The sequence below is a fragment of the Polypterus senegalus genome, chromosome 10 (genome assembly GCF_016835505.1).
Source record: "Polypterus senegalus isolate Bchr_013 chromosome 10, ASM1683550v1, whole genome shotgun sequence".
Lineage (NCBI taxonomy): Eukaryota > Metazoa > Chordata > Cladistia > Polypteriformes > Polypteridae > Polypterus > Polypterus senegalus.
Window position 1 is genome coordinate 35018836 of NC_053163.1, and position 13729 is coordinate 35032564.

The 13729-nt window shown below is 37.8% G+C and overlaps 1 protein-coding gene across 1 annotated transcript in view; it reads left to right on the plus strand.

Annotated features, from left to right (window-relative positions):
• LOC120537070 (glutamate receptor ionotropic, NMDA 2B-like) overlaps positions 1–13729 on the plus strand; it is a 544803-nt gene that overhangs the window by 45846 nt on the left and 485228 nt on the right. Inside the window, exon 2 of the mRNA XM_039765704.1 lies at positions 10005–10541. Within this exon, the coding sequence (XP_039621638.1) occupies positions 10005–10541 (537 nt within the window). The remainder of the gene's footprint in view (positions 1–10004; positions 10542–13729) is intronic.

Consider the following 13729-nt stretch of genomic DNA (forward strand, 5'->3'; position numbering starts at 1 on the left):
TGCAATTTTAGAAGGGACAAAAAGGAAAAATAGGAGTTTGTGACTGAAAGATTTAGAATAAATTAATACTTTGATTAATGTTATTCAGCACTTTATTACACTGATGAGATAAAGTGCAACAAGAAACTTGTAGCCAAGTGGAGGCCATGAATTTTAATGTTATAATTAAGCATTAATCCATGTTATAATATGCATTATGCAAATAATATTTTGTATCATGTGCATATAAGAGAATATATTAGAACAAAAATGTGTCTACTTAAATTTCACATTTCAATCACTTTAATTATTCTGAACGCAATAATATTATTTAAAAAAATCTATAGCACAAAGCAAAAAATACGATTAAGTTGATGATTTAAATGAAATAGAATACACAACAAAAAATGCAGATGACAAAGTGTTTTCCATGCTACTTTAAAAAAATGAGTTTGCATTTATTTAATGGTCAGAAAACATGAATCCATTCTTTCTACATGCTCACTTTACAGTTCAAAGTGTGCAGGTGTCAGAGCACTGGGTGGGTGCGTGAGCCAGTGGGGTGTCAGTCTCTCACAGGTCCCACTCGCGTCAGCCACAATCACTGACACAGGGCTCATTTAGAATCACCACTTAACTTAAAGGAATACTCCACCCAAAAATGATGTGTTTTATATGTTACTCACCCCATGTATTCTGTATTGGTGAGGGAGAAAAAGTTTTAATCTCATGTTTTCTTGGAGGAAGTCCAGAAGAGAGATTGTCATGAACGCGATTGAGAGACATTGAGAAAGACATTCATAGAAAAATGAAAAGCATCTCACGCTGCTCATGTCACATAATCCACATGTCTTTTATAGAGTTGCTGACTGTAAATGTACACAACAAATGCTTTTTTGCTGAGATGTTGTTAAGTAGATACTTCCTGAATTATCAACCTTTATGTTGTTTAGAAACTGAAGGACTCACAGAAAGGACTTTTTGACACAGAGACCTGCCTCTCCTCATCATTTGTTGGTCAAGAGTCCTGCCTTCAATTTAGGATGTTTTTCACAACATCTGCCACTGTTTAGCATTTGCCACCTATCAATCCCATTCATTAATATCTCTGTTATATCGTTTCTCCAGGAAAGCATAGGATTGATTTTTTTTTTTTTGGCCACCACTACAACGCACATGGGATATGTGATATTAAAAAACAATCATAATTTAAGGATGGAATTTACTTTAACCTGCATATCACTGAGATGTAGGAGAAAAATGGAAGCACCCTGGAGAAAACTCATGCAAACAGGGTTGGAACACGTCACCTTCACAGATACCGAGCCAGGGAGTGGGGTCCAAATACTAACAATGCAATACAATACAATTTATTTTTGTATAACCCAAAATCACACAAGGAGTGCCGCAATGGGCTTTAACAGGCCCTGCCTCTTGACAGCCCCCAGCCTTGACTCTCTAAAAAGACAAGGAACAACTCCAAAAAACCCAGCAGGGAAAAAATGGAAGAAACCTCAGGAAAGGCAGTTCAAAGAGAGACCCCTTTCCAGGTAGGTTGGGCATGCAGTGGGTGTCAAAAAGAAGGGGGTCAATACAATACAATACACAGAAAAGAACAATCCTCAATACAATATAAAAAGTTTAGAAGTATGTAGCAGAATTTAACAATGGATGACATCACATAATATGATTTGGATTTGTTTAGAGTCCTGGAGACCTCAGCCATCAAGCTGCCTCCCCCATTTGGCCATTCCACAGCTGAAACAATGCTGAGCCAGCCAATCCGATGAAAGGACCTCTCTACCCCATAATTCCTGCGATCCTCCATCAGGGATGATTTTACCATAAGCACACAACAACTTGGCAGGTGGGCCGTGGCACCAAGTGCAACATTTGAATACCGAGAAGAGAAACAGAGTAGGTGAGGGTTAGTATCAAATTATAACTATCATGTTACTTACGTTTTAGTGCTAATGACTGACAACAGAGATGCAGTCTGTACAGTAAATCAGCAGCTCTAGTCAGGGTGTGCTAAACTGAAGTAGTGAGTCTTCAGCCGGGATTTAAAAGCTGAGACCGAAGGGGCATCTCTTATAGTAGCAGGAAGACCATTCCACAGTTTAGGGGCCCTGTAACTAAAAGCTCGACCTCCCACTGTTATTTTATTAATCCTTGGAATCATAAGCAGACTGGCATCTTGAGATCTTAATGTGCGCTCAGGTTTGTAAGTCATGATAAGTTCAGACAAGTAAGCCGGATCTTGGCCATTTAATGCTTTATATGTTAAAAGGAGGTTTTTGAAATCTGCCCTAAACTTAAGCGGGAGCCAGTGTAAAGATTTAAGAACTGGGGTTATATGCTCGTATTTTCTTGTTCTTGTGATAATTCTTGCAGCAGCATTCTGGATTGCTAACAATGCTAACAACTACACTGCAGGTGTGAAAATCAACAAAGTGTCTGCAATTTACTTATACTAATAAAATTATAACTCATCAATGTCACATACTAATCCAGATGGAAATTACTTTTTTAAAACAACATAATTTGTAGTAACTTGAAATAAATAATAAAAAAAACATTTTCTGCCCCATCACAGCAGGGATTGCCTTTGTTCCCCAGGCCTCTAGATGGCAGCTTGCTGTTGTCTCACAAGGATTCTGGGAAGGATAGCCAGTATGGTCCTCTACAGCTCTGGTTCACAAAGTGTTTTATACTGAGGACCATTTTGTTAAGTTATGGAGGACCACTTTTATAGCTAATTGTTAATGTTAAGTCTGCCTTACAATTATCATTTTTTTTATTATTATAATGCATGTACTATGAAAATGTTGTAAAAACAAAAGGTGGAAAGATGAATAACTTTCAGGCCAGTAGCTGATTAGTTTAGGGCTATTTATAGGAAAACACCTTAGTAATTTAAATGCTTGTACTGCTTCTGCTGTAGTGGCCTCCCCAAAAAAACACCTGAAACCTCACTCGAGAAGGACCTGTCAGACTTTTGCTGCTCCTCAGTAGTACTTGATCAGCAAATATTGCCAAAGTGTTATTTGGAGCAAATTGGCTACATTTGCATTTGCCCTTGTTCACTGAATTATTTTTCCCCAACTCCCCATAATGTTTTCAAGGCCAGAGCGATATCCCCCGGTACTGTAACAGCCAACAATGGATGGGACCACCCCCGGATATATAATGCTGATCATTTGTATTACAGATTCTATGGGACTACAGGTTGTCAAAATTGTATTTTTCAGAAACATAAACATGCAGCATAAACATAACATACAGCATAAATAATGAGTAATCTCTGCTTGTCACCAAATGTGCAGGTTGACCTTCGAATTCCACATAAAGAGAAGGAAGGAGGTGTGTGCCTTATGCTTGCATAATTAGCCACATGGAAATTAAAAAACAAATCTTGAACAAGCATGACACCCCCCACCCTCCAAACACAGGAGACTCTATGAAATAATAATAATAATAACAAAAGATTTCTTACTATTTACAAGACGTTTCTATCTTTTTGATAGAAGAAAAAGTGGAATGCATCAGCACAGACAGTTTTGAGAGCCTTCAGCACAACCATCACCTTCAATCATGACACACCACTTTGAAGTTTCTACCTTTAAAAGACCTGCATATTTTTTTTTTCTGACTTTTGACTACGATTTCAGCATTTCCACTTTGTTTGAAAAAATCTATGATTGCGCGTCTCTGACTGCTTTCTTCTTTGATCTCAAGGTGTTGCACAATTAGGTCACCTTTTTGACCAAAATAATCAGTCCAGTATAGTTGGCACACACTTACTTAGCCCTCAGGGGCACTTTATAGATGATTGCATTATTATAATCAAGTTAAATGTACTTGAGTTAGTCTTTCCCCATTGAATACAATGCATTTCGCAGAGTTTGGCGATATTTGTGAACACTTTGGTGATTTCTCTGAACTCGATTACCATGGAGTTTGCTCATCACTACTCCTCATTCACATTCTGTGTTGCACATTTCTTACTGTAGTCATACTTTAAGTTGGCAAAAAAGCCCCAAGCTACCATGTGGACTCATTTTTATTTGGTTTAGCTCATACTGTTTCACCCCTTGCTTGCGGTTGTCTGACAGCTTCAGGTGGCATGCACCATCTCTACTGGCATTACATTAATACATCTCATTTTGAATCCCAGTTTCCATCAGATGTGGCACTGTGCAGTCCTGTTCACAGGTGCTTACACGCTGAGTATTTTTCATTAAGAGCTATGATACACTCAGACCCTTTCAAAAGTGGTCAAAATTGTCCACCAACAAGGAAACAGCAATTTACAATGCTATGAACATGTTAGATATTAACATTATTATCTTTTTCGTTTTCTGAATGTTATGAATTTTTATCATTTTTGAGATTGTGGCTCCATTTTGTTTTTTTTGCATATCGTGAACACCACCATTTTGTGTTTTTAAATTTATTAGTGCTACCATTTTGTGTATCAGGTTGTGTTAAATACAAAAATGATAAAGGTGGTGCCTTATAATGTATTAATTTAATATTAGGTTTACATAATATATTACATTCATAAGATTTACTTTAAAATACATTGAAATCACTTCATTTTTTGTCCAGCTTCTCCAGTATGAGAGAATCTTCAAATATGATATACTATTTGAGTCATCTTGATGTCTAATTATACAAAACGTTGAGCTTCTTGGAGTTCTGTTCTATTTTTGACCTTCTAGATCCTAAAAACACCTTTTTGTAGGGTTAGGGTTAGGGTTGGGTGGGTAGGTAATGTTTGGATCCTGGTAGGTGTCTAGAGCAGAAATGATCTGAAGTACTTAAAGTTGTGCATGTCATATCAACTGTCCACAGGGGTTCAACCCCCAATGGTATATGAGGGGTCAAAGTTAGGCATGTGGAGTGAAGTTTTATGCTCTTTCAAGGTTGCTGATCATGGATGTTCTTTTGATATTTGATTATTTACTGGTGGTCCTAGTCCTCTAGCAGCCATTCCCAGAAGGAAACGAATAAGCATATGGTGTGTCATTTTAGACTATTTTAAGGTGAGTGATTACAAATTAGATGTTATTTTCGATATTTTTTATTACAATTGAGAATATTTACAGTTTTAAATTGAAGGACACTTTTTACATTTCAGATATTTGCAGCAAGTGATCTTATCTTATATATAAACGTCTACGCGTGGAAGTGTGCGTGTCTGTCTGTCTGGCCTGGAATTGCAAGGTTACAGCATGAAGCTCAAAGAGTGGGCAAGGCAGTCCCAACTTAACGAGTCAGAAGAAGAAAGAAGTATGAGGCTACAGCATGAAGCTGAAAGAAAGCGACTCCATTATCAAAGTGAAACAGGCGACGAAATACAAACTCGCTTAGCCGCTAAAAGACAAGTGAGGCGAGCACATCGGCAAAACGAAATCTCTGATTCTGCATTTCAGTTTTTTTTCTGATGATTTTAATAGTTTCTAGGAGCCTGGGCTTTTTACAGCCCGGGCTTACACAGCTAGTTTACTATATACTTCTTTCTCCTGAAGTAAATCATTACATCCTGAATTAGGGCGGCTTTCACTAATTTAGTCTTTTTATGTTTAAAGCAATTCAAATAACAAATAGCACAAAAGAAGCAAATAATATTTGTAAATGTAATTGCGTTGTTACTGTATTGTATTTGTATGATGAGCGAGAGAATGAGCAATGACTGAGATCTCTTTCTCCGATAATGATTTAACTCACCTAGAAAGAATCGAAAGAAATGGCCGATACTTTCACATGCACTTTAAACATCTAAATGAAAGTGGCTGGCGGAATCATGCATGTGCTTTGCCACTCCTAAGCTCTACTCAATTGATTAGTCTGTGCTGGAGAATTGATTTCCATGATTAAAAAAAAAGAGTCCTTCAAAAAGAACAAATTATTTGCGAATATTGTATCACTGACTCTGTCATCATTCAAATAAAAAAAAAAATCAGCAATGTGACTGTAAATTGTAATGCCATGCCAGGTAGAAATGTAGTGGTGTAGAAGACGAGATATTTGCTCTAAGATGTAGTAGGGTAAAAGGCAGCTATAGCTACTTAAGTAAAGTTCAGGTCCATGACAAAAATGTACTTAAGTATATTACTTTCCAGCACTGTAGATAAGCAGGCATCCGAAATGTACAATATTGTGAAGACAAATGAGAGACCACTGCTTGAGCAACTTTAAAAACTGATTAATGGAAACTGTTTTAAGGTTTGAAATTTTGTTTTAACCTAAGATTTTCATTAGTGATTCAAGAAATGATTTAGCAATAGCAGACCCTGTCTTCAACTCAGACTCAGACATGCTCCTGAATAAATCACGTTTTAACATTCTGTCCAATTTGTAAATAGCAATCCATAGTAAAGCAGATGGCATGTGCCAATGGTTCTGGTGGAACTACTCATTCTGAAACAATGAAAGAGGTGGCAGGCCAGTACAGCTCTTCTGGCTCTTGCTACTTTATATCTTCCATTTCTCAATACTAGTTTATCCAATGTCTCACATTCCTTTTTATCTCCAAAATTCTCTTTAAACCTTTCCATCTCTATGCAGACAAGCACTGGTCTTTCTTAACTCTTGACTCCAGACTTGAAATACAGTATCTTCAAAGCCCATCCTAGAGTCTCTGGAATCACTTCAGGAATGACCTTTCACTTGCTCCAGGGGCACCTCTAGTGGCTGCTGGGACTGTAGCAGTTCTTTTCCCTTCAAGAATGGGTTTCCTAAAATTACAGGGCGTGCCACCCCTGATTCCTGATTGGCATGCGCAGGGCCTTCTCTGCTGCCAGTGTGACTCTTTCTCTCTGTCTCTTAGAGGCTGTTTGTGTAATAGGCACTGCTGCGTGTCAACCTGGTGGTGTCCTTGCCTGTAGGAACCCTTTGCCAGCCAGCAGCCCTCATATTGGTTACATATTCAGGCTAATAAGGATCACTAAAGAGTGATGATAATCATTTTATTGAGATCAGTGGAAAGCTAAACTAAACAGAGCTGAATTGTATTGGTTACAATTACTGCCATATGATTTTGTAATTATAGTAGATATAATTTTGTGGTCATTGATTAGGTTTTTCATTTTGTACGGCAGCTATATCAACATCTGAATTTGATACATGTTCCCTTCAGACCCTTTGCTTCAGATTGTTTAAGTAGGTCATTTGATTTTTTTCTGATTTGCCATATTTCTTTGCTCTCTGCTTTGCCTTTCCTATTAAAATTATCTTGTGACACAACCCCCATCTGTCATTTGATTTCAGGCTCTAGAATCTTGAATCTTCCTGTGCCCATAGTTTTTGGGTTAGCTGTTTTTTAGCTGTTGATAATAATACCTTATACTAGTTTTGGGGATTTTTGTTCCTGCAAAAACACCTGCCATCTTTTTAATAATATTAAAATGATTAGTATAGTTTTCTAGTGTAACCATCCATTATATTATATACCTGCTGTTCCTAACTCTGCAATTCACAGTTTAGTACAAAGAAATCTGTTAGATTCACTTTGTTAATACTATACCTTAAAGTATTTGAGAGTAAGTTTTATTATTTCTTCTCTGCTAATCAACTACAGTTTCTGCAACTTGCTGACAATAGGACATAACCTTTTGCTTACCTATTTGGGTCCCATTTCAGCTGTACATAATAAACCAAAACAGCAGAGAATATCATGGAGTCAGGGCACCAAGGTGGAAGCCTCAATCAACTGAGAAAAAAAATCAAAAGTGAAATAAGTGAAAAACAAGCTGTGAGACTACAGCTCTGAAAATATTCACACTGTCTGATATGCTGGTCTCTGTCCACTTCAGTATGAGGGTCCAAAATAAACGCTGACTTCCAGCAGAATGTTGATATAAAAAGGAAGGGGCAGAGCTGAATGCTGAAGGGATGAAGTAACTTTATGGGAAAAAAGCAGGTGTCATTGAAGATTGTGTTGCACCTTCATCCTTCTCTTCCTCAGCTTAAAATATATAGTTAGTATATTATCTATCTATCTATCTATCTATCTATCTATCTATCTATCTATCTATCTATCTATCTATCTATCTATCTATCTATCTATCTATCTATCTATCTATCTATCTATCTATCTATCTGTCTATCATATAGTGCCTTTCATATCTATCTATCTATCTATCTATCTATCTATCTATCTATCTATCTATCTATCTATCTATCTATCTATCTATCTATCTATCTATCTATCTGGTATATAGTACCTTTCAAATGTATTTCTGTAGATATGATGGTCTTAGACAGATGTTCAAAACAGACATAGTCTGCCTTTTATAAAAAGATAAAGATTCATGATGTTTACTAGAAGTGGGAAGAACAAGAGTGTGAAAACTATTCAGCCTAACAGCAGAAATGTGATTTAGGGACACAGTTAGTTCTAAATGCCAGATTCTAGTGTAAAATCCTACCTTCTGAAGTCACTGGCCGTTATTTCCTGTCTTCCCTTAAAGCAGCATCTTGGGCATTGGTATATCCCATTGGAATCAGAAGGAAAAATAAATAAACATCGCCTTGAACAACAGTAGCACCTGTTTTATTTCCAGCATTTCCTAGATGTTGCACCCCTAATAGGTGTAAGTTTTCTTGCTTTAATGTGAGCTCTTACTTTTCCTTACCATGCATTCTGGGTTTGTTGCTTTTGGTCTAAAAAGATGCCCTTCCACACACTGAAAAGATTCAAATACGCAAAGAGTTCCATGGCTGTTGAGGTTTAAATTAGACATTAATACCACTTTAACAAGTTATTGATCAAAGTGAATTAACTTGCCCTTGGAGTCCAAGTGGCAGAATGACAAGCCGAAGCTGTGTGAGAGCACCATTCCATTAACGTTTCAGTGACAGAACTTCACAGTATGTATACAAGCACTTAGAAACTTTTGTAAACTACTTGTAGGAAACTTCTTTATGTATTTCATTTTTAAGCTGGTTGAAGCACTGATTTTGCAAATTGATAAGGTATTTCATGTGAAGAATATATACTGTGTTTTTAAGGGGTACCAGTGTGTGACGTTTTCATCAGTTCAAGGTGTTCAAATTATATTAACAGCATAAACTGTGTGAATGTTAAATTCTATGTTACCCGTTGTCTGAAGGTTGTACAGAACTAAAAAGGCCTGAGCCTAACAGAATCATTATTAGAGGATGTGCGATGGGAGCTTGAGTTGCTACCACAAAATGAATAGATGTGGAAGAACTAGTTTTCAGCTGAGGTAATGGCATAGGCAAAGAATTAACCTTTGTAACAATAACTAGGGCGGCCATTTTGGCTTTAGAAATGTTTTACAGTGTATCCTCAGATCTATCTATCTATCTATCTATCTATCTATCTATCTATCTATCTATCTATCTATCTATCTATCTATCTGAACGTTGTACCTTGAATATGACTACATCACTGGAAAGAAAAGGAGCAGATACAAAAGGTTATTCTGGGCAGACAGTGAGTTCTGGATCAGCAGTGCTACCAGGATACTAATGACAAGAATGAGACGGGAGAGAAACTAAAATAGAAAACTCAAGGTGGACAAGTGGGCAAGCTAGTCTGCTGTGTTCAGGTAGCGTGGCAGCAGGCTACATTCTGCTTACATGTTAGACTTGCTACTTGAATTCTGTTTCCAATCATGCATTATGTTGTGAAAAATACATACACAGTGCCTGATTATCTGAGAGGAAAATAAATAATATTGTCACTTACATGCTGTCCTGACCAACATTATTCTGATGTGTCATATCTGCCAGTGAGCACCTGGTGACAACTGTCACTGGAAATGCATGCAAGGTTTGATAAAGGCAAATTATTCTATAGTTAGATACCTTATAGCCAATAGGGTCTTCAGGCTGGAGAAATAAAAGTTACAGCTGACAAAACAATTTTGTGTGATGGATGTCATCATGCCACCAGGATGCATTTCTTTGCTACCTCAGTGCTGCTCTTGTCTCTGTGTCCTTTGGATTTGTTCCTTAAATAATTGTCTGCACTTCTTTGTCTCCCCTGACAGGCATTGAAACTCTTCACCATGTCTCACCTGTCACACCGATGCTGCTTTTTCCTGTCCATGTCCCTGCTCCCTGTACCATGGATATCCACCTGTGCCACAACAGCATCCTCTGCCTTTCGCAGGACTCAACTTTCTCCTACCCTGCTTCTGCTGATCTCACTTCTGTTGACCTGTGCACTCTCAGGCAGCAGTGGGAGAGTAGTGACCTCTTCAAAGGGTTCGCCAGGGCTGGGCATTGCTGTGATACTGGTGGGCACCTCCAACGAAGTGGCCCTAAAAGATACATATGACAAAGACGATTTCCAGCACATGATTGTCACTCCCAGCGTGGAGCTGGTTACCATGAATGAGACAGATCCCAAAAGCATCATCACGCGCATTTGTGACCTCATGTCAGACAAGAAGATCCAAGGGGTTGTCTTCGGAGATGACACTGACCAGGAGGCCATTGCTCAGATACTGGATTTCATCTCGGCTCAGACTCACATCCCTATCCTTGGAATCCATGGTGGCTCTTCCATGATTATGGCAGCCAAGGTAAGGAGCAGAACCAATCAAGTCCAAAGGGTCTAAAATCTCCTTTCACCTTATTTGAAGCTAGATGCCTCCTATCCGACAAAAGTTTGAGACATACCACTGTTTTAATTTAAACTGAATTAGGCCAACTGTAGGCTTTGATGTTGATTTCCTTTATACTCTCGAAAGACATGTATTTTACATGAAGAATATGGACAGTGTCGTAGAACCTGGGGCCATCACTGCTAGCTCTTGTTAGTTATTGGTAATGGTTTATGGTGGAAGGGGCTATATTTGTGGGAAGTGTGGTGAAGTCCAAGCAACATGTCTAGAAAAAAATCACAGTAACCTGCTTCACAACCCCATCGCTCTCTGTACTTTTTCACTATCTGCTGGAGGCTGTCTGCATAAGAAGCTATAGATTAGCCTTGGCAGAGTTCTGAGCAGGTGGGGAAAAATAAAATGCTTCCCATCTGGCTCTGACTTGCCACATTTTGCTTGAGCAAATGGTAGTGGGCACCACTTTCCAGTGCCAGATGGAGACAGGCCAAGTTCAGCTCTCCTCTGTGTGATATGGTTCAGTCTCTTGGCAACACTTAACTCGGCCAGCTAACTGAAGGAAAATGCTATCTAGAAACTCAAAGCAGGTATTACTCAAAGAGTCCTGTGGATTCTCAGACCATTTCATTGGTGTTTATGGAGAAGTTAATTTCAAAATGCTCATATGAAAATGGGTTTTAGAGTAAGTATGAAAAATGTGTTTCTAGTGACAAACTCAGAACATGGCTTTGTTGTCCCATTAAAGGAAATGGTCCTCAAAGGGCAAAAAGAGGAATTCATGATAACCAGGGGAAGTACCTTAAGCATTTTCTCCATCAATCAGAGTCTTAGGTGGAATTAGAGTTCTTTTCCATTGTCTTTGTGATGGAGACAGCACTTGACAAATGGGTGGGAATACTTATGTAGGTGTTCCAGAAGTGGATGCATCTGTCAAAAGAAATGACAGCAATATTATCAATTGTTGTGTTCCCAGATGGAAAAATCTACGCTTATTGGTCTTTAGGTTTGGTAAGGTGTGAAGAAGCCTCCTGCTGCCAGTGAATATTGTACTTTTGATAGCAAGAGATATTAGTCTCATCAAAGTCAAGAGAAAATGTGTGGATGCTGCCTTTGGTGAGCAGAGTCAGGCAGGGATCACCGGTCTTCATCCATGCTTGTAACTTCCAGGCTGTGGAGGAAACACACAGATACATTGCTCTTTTCAACTGCACCTTTTAAATCCATTTCTGTAAACTGATCACACTGATCATTATGATCTATGACACTTTCTAACGCATTTGTTTCAGAAGACAACTTTACATCTTTACTCTTAGAAAAGAGTTGCCCCCACATTACAGTAATTTTCAGTCCTCATGTTTACTGAGGCTGTCCTGGGCTACTGGCAAGAATCAAATGAACAGTGATTGCCCATCTTTTGCCACGGACTTCACTTAATAATGACATGTTTCCTTTGAAACCTCTTTTTGCTTTTTGAAAACTTAATTGGGATCATCTGATATCCCTGGCTTATAATTTTAGGCTATATTCTTCTGAAGATAAGAAATCCATTCCTTGATTTCCCTCCATTGTGGAAAATATTTTAATATATTAGATTAGGTTGCAGTCCTGTTATATTTAAAGGATAAGTATCTAAGAATGCATGTAACATGGTTACATCTTTTCAGGTGTAACATCACTGTTATTCCAAATGGGTTTCTACAGTAAATGCTTTATGTCAGACGGAGTTCAAGAGATTCGCCGTTTTATAAAGTCAGATGGCGTTGTTGTAGGGAGTTTCTCTCTCTCTTTCCTTGTGATTTCTGGTAAAAGCAAAATTCTGTTTGATATCGTTCACAACTGTGGACAGATTAACAAAAGCAAAGCACTGCCTTACCATTGCTCAGATCCTTAATGTAGGAGAGGTGAAATATGCATGTAGAGTGAAACTCTGCTGTGTTGCTAAAAAGACATCTTACTTAACACTAGAATTACCACAGTCTACGAAAAAACTTGTAGATCCGGCCCACCTTAAAACCATTCTCACCTCTCCACCAGCATCCTTTGTCTTCTAAATGTGCCGATTAAGACGAGCAGCAAGCAGCCAGCAGCCGGCTATTCCATTCCCCGAAGCTGTGATAATGAATGCATGTCAAGGTTGCAGGTAAACACGGGTTGTTTTTCTGTAGTTATATTTTTCAGTAAAAGCGCATTTGTTCTGTTATATTTGTACCTTTTGTGAAAGTGTTTCTTTGATATATGGAATTCAGGCTTTACACATTATATACTTCATGTCTACATTTTGTCAATTATTACTAACACATGAAAAATGTTTCTATTTTAACGATGTGTTTACTGTACATAGATTGCTGTAGACACGGAACATACATGAAATGTAAGTGTTCCAAATAACGATATAGTATTTATAAAAGGTGTCATTTTGCTTGACTTCTCACTCTATACAACTCTAAGCAACTGACACTCAGGTAAACAGACTTGAGCTGAGAAAACTGTGCGGGACGGGGGGATGTGATAGTAGGCTGCTTGCTGTTTGCTGCTTATCAACACATTTAAAGGACAAAAGACGCTGCCGGAGAGGTGAGAAGCGTTTTAAGGTGGGACGGATCTATGAGTTTTTTTGTAGGCTCTGGTAATTCTAGTGTTAAAGCCAAGGTCTAATTTTATTCTCATTAAGACAAAGCATGCAAATTAAAATAAAAAATATAAGAATCTCTCAACTCAGTTTGAACTTTTTCCCAAAGTCCTTTGGATCATAAAGTACAGCAAAGCTAAAATGAGTTAAAGAAATATGCATATAAACTGACTTGCTGAGTGCTATATATTATTTAAAAAAGCATAAAAATACAATGAATAAAAACTATCATACAGCCATTAAACCTTCTGCATATTATATATACTAAAGTCTATTTATTTTTTTCCTCTGTGGATCTCTTTTTATATTAAGTTTAATTTATTTTTACAAAAATGCATATCCACTTAAGAGCACAGCACAGTTTGCAAAAGTTACAGATAAAGCATGTAAAGAAGAAATGTGGCATAAAAATAAAACATAACGTTGAAACAAATAGTCAGTCTGACCAGAAAGAGATAACCTCAAACCCAAAATAACACTAGTGGAGGCAAAATTGAAATATAAGGTGATTTTTTTGAAT